Source organism: Cavia porcellus, unplaced genomic scaffold (assembly GCF_034190915.1).
Source record: "Cavia porcellus strain 051 isolate PalLab524CR breed Dunkin Hartley unplaced genomic scaffold, mCavPor4.1 scaffold_13, whole genome shotgun sequence".
NCBI classification, from domain to species: Eukaryota; Metazoa; Chordata; class Mammalia; order Rodentia; family Caviidae; genus Cavia; species Cavia porcellus.
The window spans coordinates 5,008,728-5,028,543 of NW_026947496.1; the positions used below are offsets into that span (position 1 = coordinate 5,008,728).

General features: G+C 43.6%; 2 protein-coding genes across 5 annotated transcripts in view; both read right to left on the reverse strand.

Moving 5' to 3' along the window:
* The window catches only part of LOC101787510 (piggyBac transposable element-derived protein 1), a 22,236-nt gene continuing 2,420 nt past the window's right edge, over positions 1 to 19,816 (reverse strand). Inside the window, 5 exon segments of the mRNA XM_063259754.1 lie at positions 1 to 210; positions 213 to 1,069; positions 8,043 to 8,131; positions 9,292 to 9,429; positions 10,619 to 10,993. Of these exon segments, the coding sequence (XP_063115824.1) occupies positions 185 to 210; positions 213 to 1,069; positions 8,043 to 8,131; positions 9,292 to 9,429; positions 10,619 to 10,993 (1,485 nt within the window). The 3' untranslated portion in view covers positions 1 to 184.
* Positions 14,148 to 19,816, reverse strand: part of Zscan26 (zinc finger and SCAN domain containing 26) — a 15,773-nt gene continuing 10,104 nt past the window's right edge. For all 4 annotated transcript variants that reach the window (XM_023562133.2, XM_063259766.1, XM_063259767.1 and 1 more), the window contains exon 6: positions 14,148 to 17,489. In XM_023562133.2, coding sequence (XP_023417901.2) covers positions 16,636 to 17,489 — 854 coding nt within the window. In that variant the 3' untranslated portion in view covers positions 14,148 to 16,635. The remainder of the gene's footprint in view (positions 17,490 to 19,816) is intronic.

Here is a 19,816-nt window from a genome sequence, read left to right on the forward strand (position 1 = left end):
CCTTACCCCTTTCTTCTTCAAAGCTGACATCAATTTCACACTTGTAAAGAAGCTATCGAAACACAGATGGTAGGGATACTGGCCTTTTTCTAAAAGAACATCAGCAAAGTTCATCACTAGACTGCCACCTAACCCAAGGTCAAGATCCTCATGTGCCTCCAAAGTGGATTCTTCTTGATAGGGCTCAAACCAAACCAGATAACCTTGTATGGTTGTACCACACCAAATTTTATAGCCAATTCTAAGAGGCTTTCCATTTAGAAACTGGTCGGTATCAAAACATTCACACATTGATTTACCAAAGCAATAACATTCTTCTAGGGGAGCATACAAGAGGAAATTTTTATTCATTTGCCTTATGAGAGGTCTCAATTTTGAAAACTTATCTTTTTGATCTAGGTGATTATTATCTGCAAAATGCAGGTATGAGAGAATCAATTCAAATCTGTCTCTTCTAATTGCATCCCTCACCAGGTTCTGATCAGCACCAGAGATCTCCCAATACATTTCTCTGCTGGGACACTGTACAACTCCACTCCAAAGCAGGATACCAAACATACATCTTATTTCCTGAACTGTGACTTCCAAACTGACATTTTTTTGAGAAGCATAATTATTTGTTTCATTAACAATCAAGTTGAATGTTTCATCATCAAAAAATAATTCAAAGAGCTCTACTGGGCTCAACTTTTCACTCTTGAGGTTCAGAAGTCCAGAATCCAAAGCTGACCAGTGTGGAAAGCTAGGACTAAGGTCTCTTTTAGTCCATCTCTTCTTTGGGATGCCTGCCACCTTCAGCTTTTTCTGAGCAGGCTGTGTGTCAGGCTCATTATCTTCCTCCACACCTGACTCATCAGAAAATGCAAGGCCTTGGAGGAGCTCGCTCACTCGAGCTTTGTCTTTTTTTCTCCCTTTTCGAGTAATGTCTCCTGCTGCGTACTGCAAGGATGTGATGTGCATCCGGGCCCACAAGTCACGCGGTTGGTGACGATCTGCAGGGGTGTTCGAATTCAAGCCTGTCTTTTCAGGAAGGACAGCGGTGCTACAAGGGTTGTGGGGCACACCATCTCTGGGAAAGAAAAAGAACATGCTACAGAAATTCCAAAACTCACTCCTCTACCCGGGGCAGACGTGAAGCAGGGTGGGGGATGCCTCCGGCTGAATTTGTCAGGCCTCTCAGGCACAGACCTGCCCTCTGTCCTCCTCTGGAGTAGGCTGCTCCTCCTCCCCAGCAGGGCAGTGGGTGAGCCTGCCGGGACAGCAACTGCACTCCTCTGCCAGTGTGAGCCCATCTGGCTGCCCCTGCCCCTGCACTGTAGTCAAGCTGGCTAGTGTCAACAGGAAGGTGAACTTCCAGAACCTTCTGTTTTACTCCAGTGGCCCTGCCAACTGGTTCGTAGAAGTAGGTGGTTGTTATGTATAAGGCCTCCTCATAGCTATCACAGAGTTTCTGAATGAGGAAGAACTTTCATAAAGTATATATAGCTCAACATCAAATCCTGTTCACTTCTTCAGGCTAAACTGCTTCATAGCTAACAGCTTCTTGAAAAGCACCAATTGATCAACTACAGTCTTTCTGTCTTCAGTATATATAGCTGAAAACTTGTTTACCAAAAGTAGAACACAAATTTGAACTTCATGAAGTCTGAGCCTTTGACTGACCAGCAGATACAGAAAAATTGCTGACAAAATTCAGGAACTGAAGCAAATGTAAAACTCTCTTACCAGTCATAATTTGAGCCAAGCTGTATCCAAAAGAGGTCTTGTTGACCAAATCATTTCCTGCTCAGGTTTATACACAACAACTTGTAGTAACATTGTTTAAAAATAAAGACCACTAAATTTGTCATTGTCAGTGTCTTCCTCTTTATCTATTGCAGAAATCCTTTTGGGCCAGGTGGCTTTGAAGCCATTGAGGCAAAATGGAATTTGCCTTTTTTTTTGGTCTTTTTCGTTTTTATCGGTACCAGGGATCGAACTCACGACCGCACACTTGCAAGGCAGGCATTTATGCTGCTGAGCTAAATCCCCAGCCCCCAAAATGGCATTTGCTTTACTGGTAATTTTTTAAACTAACTGCAGTAAAGAACAATTCAAAATACTGCAGTGGATCAGAGATGTGTGACATCAATTTTTCTGCCAGGTGTGCTGACAGTGATGTTTGACGTGGAATTGTAACATGAGCTGTTTCAGAGTGTAACCCCAGTCAGCTAATGCGGGCTATTTCCATCAGACATTAAATTGGAGAGGGGCCTGACCATATCATCTTCTGAAGCACTATCCAAAAAATTCATCAGAATCATCTATTCTGGCTTCCCATGAGCAGGCAGAAGCCATGCAGGGGCCTCAGGAGAAGAAATGAGAAGCCAGTTCTCCCTTCCTGTAAGCTGGAGGGAGCCATGCAGGTGCCGGGAGCAACAAGAAGCTAGTACGCCCTTGTCGTGAGCCAACTGCTCTAGGGCTGGGAGGTAAGAATAAGCAAATGGCTGATTTGGAGTTGTTAGCAACTGAGGTAAAAAAACAAGTTAATGCTTATACTGCTTGACTTCAGAGGCTCGGAGCCAGTAGTCTGGGCATCTACTGAAAGGATAACAATATGCAATACAGCAAATATGGGGGACTTCCTTACGTTTTGCCTTTGAAATCCATTATTGTTCTGTTTTGATTTGTTCCATTTTATTGGTTTTATTCAATGTTCTGTTTTGATTGGTTTTATTCCGTTCTGTTCTGTTTAATTTTATTATGTTTGATGGTATGGGCAGCAATTCTGAAGATAAGGAGAGGCATTATGGTAGCCGTTGTTGATTTCCTATTTTGAAGTTCTGTATCACTTTCACTGTTTTGTTCTGATTGGCTTTATTCTGTTTTGTCTGGTTTTATTTTCTTTAAAATAAAATAAAAATTTTAAAATCATTTATTTTAGAAAAATCAGATTCATCAAATCAATCTTCAGCAAAGAATTAAGACAAATGTTAATAGTGCATGTACAAGTGTTACATTTTCTAGGATCTGACATTTTTAGCAATCAAGAATTAGTAAATTTTCTAAATAGAGCTATCACTACTAAAATCAGAATGCTATAAATAATGTCTTTTGTTCCCAAAGACTATCTGTACATTAAAGTGATGCAAAAATAATAAAAAAGCAAGGTATCAGGGAGCAAACTTTGGGGGTAGGGTTAAACCTGTAGCCCACGAGTCTCCTCCCAGCCCCAAGGGCCACTGCTGGACATTGTGAGGTGAGTAGAATTGGGTTAAGCCTGATATAGGAAAAAGTGAGGTAAGTGGCCAAGGAAGGGGCTAGAGGAGGAGTGGAACTACAAGTGGCTGTATTGCTGACAGTGTGGCAGAGCTGCTACACCCTTGTGGCCAACCTTGAAGCATTTTTGATGTGAAATAGCAAGCTATTTTATTATGTTTAGCTGTAGAGAAATCTTAACCCAAGCCTCAAATGTGCTAGGTAAGCACTGCAGTAGTGAGCTATATTTCTAGCCCCTCTAAAATTTTATTTGTATTTATTGTGGTGCTGAGGTACTTATGCACCCTTTTTTGTTTTTAAAGACAGGGTCTCCCTCTGTACTCCAGTCTGGTCTTGAAGTCACTATATAGCCTAAGCCACCGTACATGGCCAGCCTTCGAGACAAGGTCTTGCTGAGTCTCTAAATCAAGCTAAAACTTGCAATCTTATTGCCTCAGCCTCCTGAGTGTGCAGCTATGCCCAGTGTGACATTTTTATTTTACAGCACTGAGTCACAGTTTCAGATCCAGGGTGAGTCTCCAGTTATGGCCCTGTAATCAGTTAAACACCATGCCTCTTCCCTTGGTGAGATGTGATTCTGTGCTCACTACTGTAATGAGAACTTTAATTCTCTTGCTAAGCTTCAAAGAGATTTCCATTCTAGGGACTAGTGGTGCAGCTTGGTGCATGGTGAGGCCTGGGTTCAATTACCCAAACCAAAATGAATGAACGAATAAATGATTTAGCTTCCCGCTTCCCTAAGATGAACAAATGTCAAAAAGGAACATTCGGGGCTGGGGATTTAGCTCAGCGGCATAAGCGCCTGTCTTGCAAGCAGGTAGTCGTGAGTTCGATCCCCGGTACTGATAAAAATGAAAAAGACAAAAAAAAAAACCCCAACTCAGTAAAAAGGAACATTCATTTCCTCACCCCACTCCTGCCTGCCTTTCAAGCTGATTACACTCTTTATTTTATTTCTCCCGACTTCTCAAGTCCGAGAAGCTGATGGCCTCACAAGAAGCCAGCTCTGTCTGAGACTTATTCCCTGCCTCTCTGCTGTAGGGGGTCTATGCTACACTCAGCTTCCTCCCCAACCAACACTACAAATTATCTACTCCACCATTTCTTATCAGCTATTTTCTTTTTTATCTTTTCCCTGCTTGAGTCTCCTGGTGGAGCTTGAAAATACCTGCTTTCGTGTTCCCTAACCCCTCTTCCTGTGCTGTTTCTTTCTTAACTGTCACAGCAGCCTTCTTGGCAGCCTTTGCTGTCGTCAAAATGTTTTGCTTTCTGGCTTCTCCATTTATGCCTCCATGAAAACGTAAGGAAACACAAGGCACACTAACGGAGCAAGGGGAGATTTCTGGAGGAAGCCGTGTGCCAGCTCTAGGTTTTGTGTAACTGTTAAGAACTGACAGACTGCCTTGGCACAGGCCTCCACGATGACACGAGCGGGAATGGCACTCTCATTATTTTTTCCAGGGAACTGGACTACGACAGGCTGGTTTCTGTCCCATTTCTTCTCTCTACAGGAATGGGCCACTTTTGAGCACAGGCACTCACCTGTGGGGAACTCATGAAGTCTTGATGCCTTGTCCTATTTCTTCACAGGTATCTTGGTCTACATTAAACAAACCACTTTTCATTACTTTTCCTAAAACAAAAATTATTTAAATAACATTTGGTCCATAAATTTAGGAAAAACAACCTCCGAGGTAGAGAAATGACAGCTGTGTAGGATGCAATCCCAGGAGTCCTATAGGAAGGGTCTCCTGGGGCACCAAGAACCAGCTGGGCAGAGGGCTCAGAGAGGCAGAGCACAAGACAGGAGCACCTCCTCTGAGGGACACAGGAGCCAGGCAGAGGTAGTCACACGGCTCCCAAGAAAAAAGGGATAGCAGAAAATGGCAAAGCTGGAACTCTTGACGGCCAAGAAAGAAAAGGAGTCAAGGGAGGGACATTCACCTAAGATCACAAGAATCAGTGACTTCAGTGATCAGTGGCAGAAGACATTACTTGGAAGGGTACAAAATGGTAGCGGCTGAGAGAAGTCTGCAGACAGAGCACACAGAAGGGAAAGGGTGGGAGCAGCCATAGGATGCATGGGCTCCCAGGAGCCCAGCTACGGTCAATGAAGGGGACTGTGCTTACTTATCAGGCCTGTAGCCATCTCCTGAGCCAAGTTCTCACAGAGTGTCCTCTGAGCCAGTCTTGGATGTGGCCACTCCCTTGGTGCAGAAACCTGGGTGGGCTCTTCCCCAGTCTTTACCAACATCTAAAAGGAAAACATGGCTTCTTGGTTTCACTGTGGCAAGGATGCAGGTCTAGCTGTGAAGGGTATGGAGTATAGCACTGTGAACATCCAGATACTACCAGCCACGTGTGGCATTTTGTGGATCTGTGGACTCTTTAGTGTAACAATGATGTCCAGGACCAGCTCATGACAATGTTACCACAGGACAACACCACATTCAATGCCCACACTACAACAAATCATCCAACATTCTACATGACTTGAAATGGCCTCTTGAACCAAACCTACAGTCAGCATAAATCAGCTGCAATGAAGGGTAACAATCCTGAAGTGTTTTATGGAATGACACTGAAAAACAGTAATTTAAGAGTTTTTCAGAGATGAAAGCTTAGAAGTAGGGGCTGGGGATTTAGCTCAGTGGCATAAGCACCTGCCTTGCAAGCAGGCAGTTATGAGTTCGATCCCTGGTACCAATAAAAACGAAAAAGACCAAAAAAAAAAAAAGCTTAGAAGTAAAGCTGTCACAAGGGCTGACTCACTCAAACTGTCCTTCTCACTGTTTTAATAGCACTTCCTACTATGGTTCAAGAATACTTCAAGACAGTATCTCACAGCAGATGCAACTAAACTGTCTAGAAATATAGAATGTAACAGTCTGGAGATTGCTCTTTAACAGACTTAGAACTTAATACAAATTCAGAGATCTCATGAATTTCACTAACAGACTATTGGAAAATACTTCAAAGCCAACAATGATACCTAAGTTAGGAAACCTGTACACTATAATTATTTATTTTAGGAGTTGTCTAGCTAGAGCTTCTTATTTTTAGTGTTATCTGGCATTGCTCTGGAAGGTCTACCACATAGGTGCTTATTAACCTCTTGATTTTTTTTCATTTTTCAATCTGCCCTTTTTTTCCACCAACTAAAAAGCATCCAGTTTTTCAGACATGATACCTGTTATGACAAGGAAGAGGTTTTCAAGGCAGATGATGTTTTCTCTTTACCTCATCACTACTCTATTTAGAACTGTAAAAATTACTTTGGTACTAAAAAGCCCACCTCCTGCAAATACTATCATCCCTCCTTACGGCCTCTTCATCAATTTGTGACTTGCCTTGAGGTCTGCATTGGTTTTCTACGGCTCCTGTAATAGGCACAGACGTGAGAGTCTAAAGCAGCATAAGTGCACCCTCTGCCAAGGTACCTGCAGGATGCTGCTCTTTGAAGCCTCTAGGCCAGGCTCCTCTGGCCTTGCTTGGCTTCTGGTGCTGTCAACACCAGAGGCTCAGGCCCGTGGAAGCAGCACGCAGACCTCTGGTCCAGCTGTCCCATCACCTTCTCCCTGTCTCCTGACTTGGCCATCACATAACCCCATCAGTCACTGGACTGCGGGCCACCCTCATGCAGTACTCATTTCAAATTATTCCATCCACAGAGCCCAGCTCCTGATCAGGTTGCACGCACAACGACCTAAGGTCAGGACTCTGAGGGCACAGAGTTCAATTTACATCTTAGCCTTACTTCCATTAAGTTCATTTCCTTCTTTCTGCCTGGTTTTCTGTAATTTGACTTAGTACTAGGTTTCATCCATTGCCCTCTTACACCTCTACCCTTTGATCTTCCTGGACTTCTGATCTTATTCTTAATTCAAACTCACTAACTACAAATGAGTGCGAGCATCTGTTATTTCCATGAGTATATTCATGTCCAAGCCTTATGAAATTCATACTGTTAAAAATATAAGTCATCCTTTCTTTGCTTTTATGTTGCATTATATTCAAGGCAATGAGTTTGACATTTAAAATATATATAGGTAGATTTCATTTTCTATGTTTCTTTTCAGAAGGAAAAGTACTGATTAAGAACAGGAGTCATTAGGTCTGATGGGATTAAGACAATATAGCGGCACAAAGGGACTGAGGAGTTGTCATGAGAATCGTATCTTGAGCAAACTGATATAGCAGCAATGTGCACCAAAACTTAAATGGGAAAGAATGTATTTATTCTTTGTAGTGCTATGGATAGAAACCAGGCCCTCATGAAAGGCAAGGAAGCGCTCACTTCTGAACCCCAATTAAAAAAAAAAAACTAACCAGAAAAATTAATGAACCATTAAGAGAATATGTCAATTTTTGAAGAACATATGAAGTCTGTTTTGGATGTAGAGAATTTCCCCAAATGTTAGGTGGATATGTACTAAACACAGAATATAAAGGAATATGACAATAGGACTAGGTCCTCAGGCTAGAGAGAGAAACTGAAGACCCCAAAAGAGAAATCATCAATCATTCTGTATCAAATGAGGGAAGGCACTTCCTGGAACTGAAGCCCGAAGCCCAAACCCCAGCCCTCGCTCTCATACCTGGGGGGGGGGGGTGCCTCGCAGATAACGGGAAGAGGAGGGAAGAGGAGACCAACAGGAGCTGCCTGCAGCGTTCTGTGACAGTGTGCACACGGAGGACCAGTGCATCGGAAAGGCTCTCAGCTGAGGAGTGTGGACAGGTGAAGGCGGGACGGCACTGATGTTCCCATACTGTCGTCTGCTCACCTGGGTCTGGGGCGGGCTACACTCAGCCACTTCTGCCTTCTCTCTCGAGTGTTCTTCCTGGAGACAGGCGGGTCCCTGGGGAGCAAACCCTGGACAGAGGAGTCAAGAATCCTATGTGAGACATGGGAGACTCTGGAAGTATCCTTTTTGGGACCCAGCACCCTAAACCTTGCATTTGTTAAATGTCCAAACTAGACCTCATTGTCCAAATGTCCAAAGCAGACCTTATTGTCTGAGGTAAGAGCACTGTGACTCTTCATTCTATCAAGAATGCAAAGATTCTAAAATTTTAGGGTCTCCCACTCATAAAACTGAGTGGCATTTACAAACTTACAAGTTGCTTAATGATGCCTTTTTACACATACAAAGCAAAATAAAAATCATACGTGTAAATAAAAAGAGAGGAGGAAGAAGCTGGTAATGAGTGCTTTGCTTTGGGCTGTGCAGCACAAAATCCACGATGGTCTACTTTTGAATCATTCTGATCTTACAGATGTTGTGGAGAAAGACATAACTTGAAGTTCTATAAAATAAGTTGTGGAGACCAAATATATGACATAGAGACTACAGTTAATATACTGTAAGCCAGGAATGGTGGCGCAGGCCTGTAATCACAGCACTAAGAAGGCTGAGGCAAGAGGACCACTGCAAGTTTGAGGCCAGGCTACGTTTCCTAGTGCATTCAAGGCCAGCCTGACTTTGTTTTGACACAGCAAGACTTTGTCTCCCCACCCCCGCAAAAGAGAGAGCAAGTTAACATACTGATATACTGTGTACTTTTTTTTTTTTTTTTGTCTTTTTCGTTTTTATCGGTACCAAGGATTGAACTCACGACTGCCTGCTTGCAAGGCAGGTGCTTATGCCGCTGAGCTAAATCCCCAGCCCCTATACTGTGTACCTGACATTTTTTAAACTTAAATGAGATAATCTCTCTGAGGATTACACAGGTACTGAACTTCTGGGCAAGCAGTCCACCCTCCTCCCTTAGCCTTTCTGAAAGTGGTGCGTGTCACTATGCCCAGCTTCACACTTCGCTCTTGCAGAGAGTAGATGTCAAGTATGCTTAGTACACATGTGACTATGAGGTGAGAGACATGTTCAGCAGCTGGCAGAATCATCTGACAGTGTACACAAAAATAAGAAACACAACTTGCGGGACACAGATAACCAACTTTCTACTAAGAAGTGGTGTCTCTCACTGGCCTGCTCCTGGTCCTCATTAACACACCCTGTAGCACTCACCACTCACTTCTTGGGGGAGCTGTGGAGGTTCGCTTGGCAGGGTGGTTACCCCAGGCAGGAGCTGGAGGTTCTGACTCTCTAGAGAGGCTCCTCCAAAGTCTGTCACCACTAGGTGCATATCCTGTCCCTGAATGTAGAAAGAGGCCTGGAGACAAAAAGATTCACCTTGAAAAGGCATCCTGGTGGGAACCAGAGCAAACAACAGTTAGGGACTTCCCCAGGGGAGCACAGAACAAGCTCTGTTCAGTCCTATAAGGCAGGAACAAGTGCACACATTCATTGATTCACTCATTTGGCACTAAGGACTGAGTGTCTGATAAGCAGCTGGCTACCACGCTACAGCAAGGCAGACAAAAAAGGCAAAGGTCCCTGCCCAGAACACACAAAAAGCCAGGATGCCTGAAGCAGTGGGGAAAGGCTTAGTGAGGACCGGACATGTGCACTGTCTCAACGTGTCTCCCACGAGTTGCACATGGTAAGAAGGGGAAATGAGAACTGTCACTGAGGCAATCTGACAGACACTTCCAGGACCTCATCAGGAATGTTCATCCCGAGAACATGATGTTACCTCTATGGTAGATATTCTCGTGATGTTCAATCTGGACCTAGCCATGAGAAACAGCAACTAAATGTAACGCTGACTTATTTCCAGAAGGGAAATACTGTTACAGAGAACAGCAATGAGGCAATATAGCAAAATGTGACCAGGATTAGGGTTATATGACAGAATTGTGATAATTTTACTTAATTTCCTTAAACTAGATAATTGTTTTTTGGTTATGACTTTATTTTTTTTTTTTCACATCCATTTTATTCAAGGATAAAAAGAAAGAAAAAGAAGAAGACTACAACAAAATTTCAAAACATGTCAATCAGGGCAACAATGCACACTGCATTGCACACTGTCATCCCCAGATCATTCGCCCAGCGGACAAGACATCTGCATTCAACTGTCTGAACGATATCAGCACACATCTTTCTCTTTAGTCAACTCGGAGAAATCAGTAGCATAACTATCTTAACTGCATTTTGGTTTTATAAAGGAAAGCTTTTTCTCTTCAGACATAAACACAAAGTGTTTAAAGATAAAGGGACAGAATGAATGCACTTAATTTTGAAAGGTTCATACACACTGCACACAGAAAGAATCTGCTTTCACAAGAGCACAGGGTGTGACACATCACAGGTGTTAACACCTGGCAAATCTGGCTGACGTGTACACAGGAGTTCTATTCTCCTAACACATCCATAAGTCATAAATTATTTCAAAATAAAAAGTTAAAAATTAAGAGGTGCACATCCTTCATTTCTTTCCCCACCACCCCAGTCATCACCTGCCATCCTGTGTCTCCATGTCCAGCTGCTAGATTCTCTAGCACTGTCACGGCCTCCTCCCCGCTCTGCAGAGGATACATCTGCACCCAGGCCTGCAGCTCCGTGGGCAGGACGGCCAGGAATTGCTCCAGCACCAGCAGCTCCAGGATCTGCTCCTTGCTGTGGGTCTCAGGCTGCAGCCACTGGTGGCAGAGCTCTCGGAGTTGAGCCAAAGCCTCCCGGGGCCCAAGAGCCTGTTGGTAGCAGAACTGCCGGAACTGCAGGCGGCAGAGTTCTTGCAAATGGGAGCTGTGCTGTGAGTCACATGCCCGCTCCCAGGCATCATCTTCTACTTTGACTTTCAGGAGGCTGTCTTCATTTTCACACATGTTGAGCTTAGAAGCCAGAGAAAAAGTCACTTGGCTGAGGTTTATACTTCAGAAACATTTTGCCAAATGTATCTCTAACAATTGATTCACAATATATAAATCAGAGCTCCAAAGCCCTATGTGGTATGTTTGTCTGCAGTTACAGGTCACACTCAAAAGCTGACTGGCTTGCCCCTATTATAAATGCAACCAATCAGGAGTGGATCATGAATGTGAAGAGGCCAAACCCAGAGGTAAGGGAGGTAGGGGACAGTGGAAGAAGAGTTAACAAGAAGAATGCACAGAAGCACATGCCTACAATTCCCCAGCACCCCTATTCCCCACTTGGGAGGCCAAAGCACCAGGATGGTCATAAGTTTGAGGTCAGCCTAGGATACATAGTGAGTTCAAGGCCAGTTTGAGCAACATAGTCTCTGTCTCAAGAAAAAAAAAAAAAAAAAAAGGAATAATTTTACACAGAGAGAAGGGTGCCTGCCTTTAATGTAGGTGTGGTAGACTATTTCCAAAGTCTATCCTCAAATTCTTTTCAGTGTGATTTTTACCGCGATACTGTGCCACTCTTTCATCAGGATGAAAAAGTATTATCTATTTTTCTTTGCTCTGAATCTGCACTCATTTAGTTAGCTTATGAATAAGGAAGCCAGCTGGAGTCGACTGAGATAGTGGGTGGCCAGTCATATTGATAAAAATTAAAAGTAAGAATAGACAGTGATCTTGAATTTTGTCCAAGGATGAACTTCCTGAGGCAACTTGGAATGCAGTCCACCCCCACTACCTAAAGGGAGATGCAGCCACTTGGTTAAACTCCTGAGTTTTGAGGGCTTTAAAATGCAAAATATAGAGTTTTTTCTCTAAAATCCCAGTTTCCTTTAAATCCTGTATGCTAGGAACTGGGTTAGAAGCCCAAGTTCCAACTGGTAATTTTAAGTCCATTGGGCCACCTGTGATTAGGTGGCCACTAAACAACTGAGCAATTCCTGTGCTCTGCTTACCTATAATTAGCTTTGGATTGAGAGGCCATGCATCCACCCACTTGAGACCCCTCCTGGAAATCCAGAAGCTATTCTTACTTCCAGAAAAACTTTCCTAACCTCCTCTGGTTCTCGACCTTACTGTGATGTAGCACAGAAGAAATAAGGTGGGTAGAAAGTAAACAAGGAAATCGAGGTTTAAAAACTTGTACTTTAAAGAAAAACTGCAGCCTTGGAACATAAGCCCCATTTTATTTACTGTTTTTTTCTTCTCCCAGAACAGCAAACCTGGGCAAGTCCCTTTCAGCTACAAAGGGATCTGCCTATTCATTTTTACCTGCAAACAGTCCGCTTTCACCTAGGAATAGATGGCCCTTTCAGCACTTTCCATAGAAACAATGATCTCACTAGGGGTGGGCCACCCTATCAGATCCACTAAGACTAAAACTAAGCCCAAGACTATAGATCATCAAATTCCATAGATCGCCACCTCCTAAAACATAAAAAATCCTCAGTTCCCAACTGAGGTGCCTTGCTGATCACCCTGGAGTAGTGCTATCCTTCTCACAACCATGTCCTGAAAATCCTTTTTCCGTGACAAGAATCACCAAACCTGATTATGTGTTTTAAAGGGGCGGGCTAAACTCTATTTCCACCTCAGGGACCCTGAGACCCAGCCCATGACGACTGATAATTCCTGGATGTTGTGCGACCACGAACCCAGCACATCTGACATGTAACATAGTGGGAGTTTTTTCCCTGCCACAACCCATTAATTTCTTGTTTGGGGGACGGGGGAAATCACTGCACCTATTGAGGACAGTAAAGTCTTAAATGTTGACTCTTGTGCACTCCCACAGAAACTTCCCCCCCAAAAGTTTCAAATACTCATTGGATTTAATTCAAACTCCTCGAAATCTGCTCTTTATGTGATTGTCCTGGTCTGTCACTCAATTTACTGTGCACTTCATTTTCCAGGACTAAAGCTAGACCTGCAACAAAAGATATGGTCCTCTGCTTTAAGAAAATCACAGTATTAGGAAATTTCTGTCATTGCCTTGTTTTGACGTTACTCAATTTTTTCCCACCTACTTGTTTCACGGCCGGATCATACTTCTAACGCAATTTTTTTTGGTATTGGGACTCGAACTCACGACCTCACACTTGCCAGGCAGGCCGCTGAGCTACATCCCCAGCGCCCCTAATGCAAATTTCTAAATCCCAGGGCAAACCTAACTGCTCTGGACGTGGATAATCGCCGCTGACCTCCTCTAGCCTATTGTACAAGGGGAAAATGTACCGTTCACCTCTCTCGCCGTCCCCGCACCGCAATACTGACCACTGCGCCCCATCCCAGTACCTTGCTGACTGGGGTTTTCTGGGACTCCCACCAGCGCGTACCTGATTCTCGGCAAACACTGCTAGACTTCTCGCTGAGCTCTGGTAGCTGTGCCGAGATGCCAGGGGCAACACTCAAACCTGAGGGCACGTCCTGCTGCGGGGCCGTGAGTGGCATCTCTCCTAGGTGAGGCCATAGAGACACTTCCATAGCCAGTCTGGGCGCAGAGGGGCACTTCCGGCGGCGGCAGCGACGGTGGAGGGGCGTGTATATGTGGAACGCAAAGATATTTCCTGTCGCCTGGTCTCTAGCACTGCGGCGGCTTCCGGTGGCCTTCTGCCTCTCTAGCAGCCTGGCCCTCGCCTCTGTGATACGCTGGGAGAGGGGCCTTTGCCCAGTAGCTCTGGATGGGCCCTTCCTGCGGGGCCTCGCACACCCTCGTTTCTGCAAATTGTTTCAGATAAAAACGAGTGGGATGAGAAGACAAAGTTGAATCTGCTAGGGTTCTCACGGGCTGGGGGAAGAGCTAAAGCAATACTGAAATGGAGTAAATTACACAAATTTTACTCACAAGGATAATTCAGGTTTCATGAAGACAAAATGTGTCTTCCCGTAGGTAATCACTGTTAATAGTACTTTCAGAATCCCCCCAGGGTAGTACCACATAATAGTATTCAATAAACATTTCTGTTAATAAATATGGGTACCTATATATCTTAGGCCAACTCAGGATCATGATAGATACAAGAAATTACATAGGACCTCCACATATAAGCGAACTGTAACTACCTAGTGGATACCCAGTTCGTGCTCCCCAAAATCGAACGATGAATTCTATAAACAACGGACGTTAAGACTAGGAAATGTTTATTGAAGAGATACAGCTCCAGAGAGACAAGAGCTCAGGGTGGTTTGCTGAGGATCCCATTTCTCAGGGAAAGTCCGGCCCTCTTCCATGTTTTATAAAGCACAACCAGAACACAATGCAGGGTACAGCTACAGTTAACCCATACAAGTAACACTGATCTAATGGGGAAGGCCAGACACATAGCAAGTACACATGTAAAGCACAAAAACTTTACAGGGACGGATGAGTCTGAGGGTCTGGGTCACCCACCAGAGTGACATCTACCTAGACTGAATTAGACAAGGTGCTACCACCTACCTCAGGCCGGGTCATTGTCTTTGAGGCTAGGCCCCCCAGTCACAGTTGTGACGTGTTCTCATTCTTGCCTGACTGTGGAGGGCCTGGCTCTGACTGTCGGTATTTCCTAACTTAGCTGTCTATAATGTTTTTTTTCCACATACCAACTTGCTCTAAAGAGGTGAAGTGTACTGTATACTGGTGTATTACAATGCTTAACTATCCCTACTGAAGAGAATTTGTGATATCTCCTCTATCCTCTACACACCCCCAGCCCCCTCCTTTTTGAGGTCAGAGCTAGCTGAAGTTGGTAAACCTGGGATTCTGCTTCAGCGTCCCAGAGTGTGGAGGTCACAGTACATGTCACTATGCACAGCTGTACTTTTTCTTTATAAGTAATACGATAGGGAACATCATTCAGTATCTACATTCTTTATATATATATTTGATATTACATACTGGAACTGCCAAAAAACATGTATTTAAAATTTGATGGCTCCCCATTTACAGTATTTTTAAAGGCATTGCTGCTTAAGAGGAAACAAAGCCAGTAAAGGATGCAACCCACAAAATCCCCTCTGTAAATGATCAATTAACATGTAAAAATATGTTCAATTCATTAGTAAAAATAGAAAACACTCTAGAAAATAGGCTCAGGTGGTTTTGTTTATTGGGGTACTGGGGAAGTAATTACTTGTTGAGATAGGGTCTCACCAAATTGCCTATGCTGGGCTTGAATTAACGATCTTCCTGCCTGAACCTCCCAAGCAGCTGAGATTATACGTGTGACACTATTCTGGCAAAAAAAAATTGGTTCTGTTTAATTATACATTCACCGACAGAAGGGCATCTAGCTTTCTTCTAAGTTTTGGCAATTATGACTATGGATGGTATAAATGTCCTAACTGTCAAAATTCCTGCCTTCTTTCCCAAAGTTTTGGCTAGAGACACATGATTTTTGAGAAGGCAGCTCAGAGAGCTGACAGAACTGGGACAAGTCTATTTTTTGTCCTGCTGCTTTTCCACATGTTGCATGTGATGGCTGGAGCTTCAGCAGCCATCAAGGATGCGAGGGTCTTCAAAACTGCTGGCATGGACCAGAATGGTAGAGCAGGGCAGCAAAAGACTCAGACCCTAGTGATACCATGGAACCATCTCATCACTATTGCCCTGATTGTTTCCAACCCTATTAGCAAGGAAAAATTCTATGAAGTCTCTCTTATTTTCTTACTTTTAAGATACATGCAGCTGAACTTCTAATCACTATGAGGATCTTCCCACATTAGTAGACTAAGAAGTTGTCTTCAAGGCACAGTACCCTACACAACTACTGCCAACCCTTAAGCAGTGTTCACTGTCCACATGTGCTTGGGAGCTGACTTAATTTGCTTAATCATTAACATGCTGTTACTGATAGAAATAACGACCTTCTTTCCCAGCTGACTTTATTGTGACTTTCAATAAATTCCAAATCAAGCAACATTCAAAAATTGCATCCCTAATATTAAAAGAAGTCAGACTTCTTCCACTGACATTTCCTGAACAGTGTCTATGCAACAGTCACTATGTCAGCACTGGAGTTATCAAGTTAGTTGCTACTTGGATTAATTTAGCAGAATTCACTCAAAATCACTCACGAAATCGCTTCCATAATCTAAGTAACATTCTGATTTGTAACGTGAAACAATGAGATGTGGTAGGGATGGGGATGGAAAATGTAGTGACATGAGGACAAGTACTACAGTTAACCAGAAAAGTTCAACTTTGCTTTCCAAAATGCTTCCATTGGTTGTGCACAGGGAGTGTGGAGGTAGAGCCAGCAGAAGGGAGGAGGGTGAAGCCAGCAGGGAAAATGAGTATCTAAAGTATCACCCTTCCCTTGTTTTGCATCAGTCTTTGTGGATTCTTGACTGGCTGCTGTTCTCAAAGAGTACAGGTTATGTGGAGATACACAGCCCACCAATGATCACATTAACACCTCTGCGAAGTCCTGTAGTGAGCACTGCTGTTGGGCTTTGGTTGTACAGGGCTGTCTATTGTGGGCCAAGGCCAGCTTCAAGGAACACAAAGAGCAAAGAGGGGAGGCAGAAGGCTTCCAACTTGGCCCTGGAGCATTTTCCAGCTGGCCAGAGACTTGCTAGCATGCTGTTTGCTTCTCTGTTCCTTCTGATTCTGTATATGCAGAGAACACTCATCAAGCCAGTCTGCCCCTGTGGTGATGTCTCTGATGCTGAAACAGACCTGACTTCTGCCGGAAGGCATCTCCACACTCGCTACACTTGTAGGGCTTTTCTTCATTATGGATTCTGATGTGCTGATCGAGGTGTGAGTTTAATCGGAAGGCTTTCTGGCATACTTTACATTTGAATGGCTTTTCCCCAGTGTGAATCCTGTGATGCCGAATGAGGTCCGAGGTCAAGCTGAAGGCTTTGCCACACTCGTTACACCGATGGCTTTTGGAATGACTGTGGATTCTCTGATGGTGTGTGAGAAGCAGGGCCTGACTAAAGGTTTTCCCACACTCTTTGCACTCACAGGGTTCCTCCTGACTGTGAATTCTATGGTGTCGATTAAGGTGAGAGCTGCGCCTGAAGTTCTTTCCACAATGGATACACAGAAAAGGTTTCTCTCCAGTATGGATCCTAAGATGCTCCAAAAGGCCTGCATTCTGGCTGAAGACTTTCCCACACTCTTTGCATTGATAAGGCTTCTCACCAAGGTGTATTTTCTGATGTCTGACAAGGTGTGAACTCCTCTGAAAAACTTTCCCACACTCCTGGCACTGGTGGCCTTTCTCTCTGGAGAGGGGTTTCTGATGTCCACTAAGTGTAGAACTTTGACACACTTCTGAATCACACAGTTTTCCGCCTGACGGTGTGCTTCTGTATTCAATCAAGTCTGAGTGCTGGGGCTTGGCCCCCTGCTGCCTTTCCAAGTTAGAACCCTCATAATGAGCCTCTCTGGGTTCATCTTCCTTTGTGGATGACTCCTCTGTTCCACAAGAGTCTGTTATTACAAGCTTTACATTCTCAATCTGTATCTCTTCGTCTGAAACATTAAATGTGTATCACTAGTTACTTGGGGTTTTGGTGCCTGAGGAAGGAATCTGCAACTAGGTGGAAAAATGATAAATAAAGCCAGTCATGTAAAGTAAAACTACTACAGTTGCTTGTATTCCACATACAGAATTATATACAAGACACTGTTAACAGTAACTACTTTGGGGGAAGTTGGGGGGTTATGCTTGGAAGTGACTTTCTTTTTTTGGAGACAGTCTCGCTATGTAGACCAAATTGGCCTTGAACTCTCTATGTTGCCAAGGTTTTGCCTTGAACTCATGACAGCCTCCTTGTGCAGGGATTACAGGCACGTGCACCATGTCCAGCTCTGACTTATTTTCAGTGTTTAAGTTTTACCATGTGATACACACCACCTATAGAGGAACTCTAGGCAAATAAACCAACTATTTTGAAGGGCATGACTATAAGTTTTGAAACTAACTTGTCACATGGAAAATAAAAAGCTGGGTCCAGGACCCTGGGACCCTTGGACTTTTAAGAATGAAAAAATGTTGACACTGTAGCAATTTTATTGACTACTGGTATGTATGTGATCTTAGAAAAGTAACAAATCTCTGGACTTAGTGTTTTCTTCAATATATCTAAAAATATGAGACGAAAAAATCTTGAGGGTAACATGTTCACAAAAATACCTTGGCGTTTTTCCTGATATTTCCGAGGTGGATCAAGAAATCTTTCCCCTTTCAAGGCTGTAATAGTTTTTTCTGATGTCTGACTCCTTTAATCACAACCCTAGTACACCTCAGGAGACTGTAAGCACAAACAGAGCATACTTTATTCTCTCCAGCACAGTTCCTGATACATAAACAAATGGAGACACTAAACAACTGTTTGATGACCACATGACTTACGTTTGAAGAGTGAAATTACTTGACAATGAAGAAAAACGTACTCAAGACACACAGGCAGAAGGTGAGAAGAATGGGCTTCTGGGCTTTGCATTTTAAGGCCCAATTTTAAGGTGTAACCAGGACGTGGTGTAAGAATGAGACAGGAATATGGGTAGAGGGGAGAACAATCAGAAGAGGAGACGCTAAGTAGTACTAATAAACTAATCATCACTATGAGCAAGATAGAGGTAGCAGATAATAAGGAGTCGATGACAGCCATAGAGTGAAAGACTGATAAGGAGACATCAGAGAGTCCAGTCACATGTGAGGAAAGCGAGCTCAGGCACACCAACATGTACCCTGGATAACAACCTCGGCCTCGGAAAGGAGTGGTCTACACTAGCGGAAGTGAAGAACCCAGGGAAAGAAGTAAAAAGTCCTTTTGTGGTACTGACATATAACTAACGAGGAGGAGGAGCATTGGAAACCCAAAAATAACTGAACTTCATGTAAAATAACATTTTCACCAGATTCATGGGACAAAGAACACTTGCACAAAGAATTATAGCAAGTATTACATTCACTCTACAAAGTTTCAGAAAAGGTCAGCCCCTTTTTTCCCAGCCACTTGACTCAAAGGCTCCCCAAAGCAGCAGACCTTTGAAATAGACTCTAAGGCATAAGAAAGTAGGCAGAAGGTAAAGGATGGTGTTATGGTTTGGACTGTAAAAATCCAAAAAACCTCCTGTGTTGAAAGCTTGGTTGCTGGCTTAAGGGGCTACTGGGAGGTGTTGGAAATGAAGAGGCGAGCCTGGTTGGAAGTCACTGGGGGAATGCCTTGAGAGGCACATCTGGTTCCCCCTGTGTCCTCTCCTCCAACAGGTAAGCACACTCTCCACCACCAGATTCTCCTCCCCACAGGCCCAGAAACAAAGACACCAGAGGATCATGGACTGAAAACTGTAAAACCATGAATTAAAGACTTTCCTCCTCTAATTGTTTATCTCAGGTATTTTGTCACAGCACCAGAAGCTAACACACAGAATCAGTACCAAGAGGTCAGGTTGTTACTGTGACTACATATGACATAGTGGTTCAAAAGTCTTTGGAACCGTCTTGTGACAGGAATTTGGAAATATTTGAATAAGCACCCTAGAAAGTGCTAAAGTGCTGCCTAATGGGTAAATTCTGGTATGAGCTCTGAAGACCAAAATGCTGAAGAAATGCAGACGGAAAAGTGTACATGTAATAAGGACTCTATTGGGAACTGCACTAGAGGTCCTATGTGTTACCTCTGGCAAAGAACTTGTCTACAGTTTAGCTATGCTCTGAGAATTCATGGGAAGCTAAATTTAAAGGTGACAGAATAATCTATTTGGGGGCGAAAATTTCAAGACAATGCAATACTGTTGTGTTTTTAGCCAGATTTATAGTGAGAAACAGGAGTAAAAAAGCAATTAGAAAA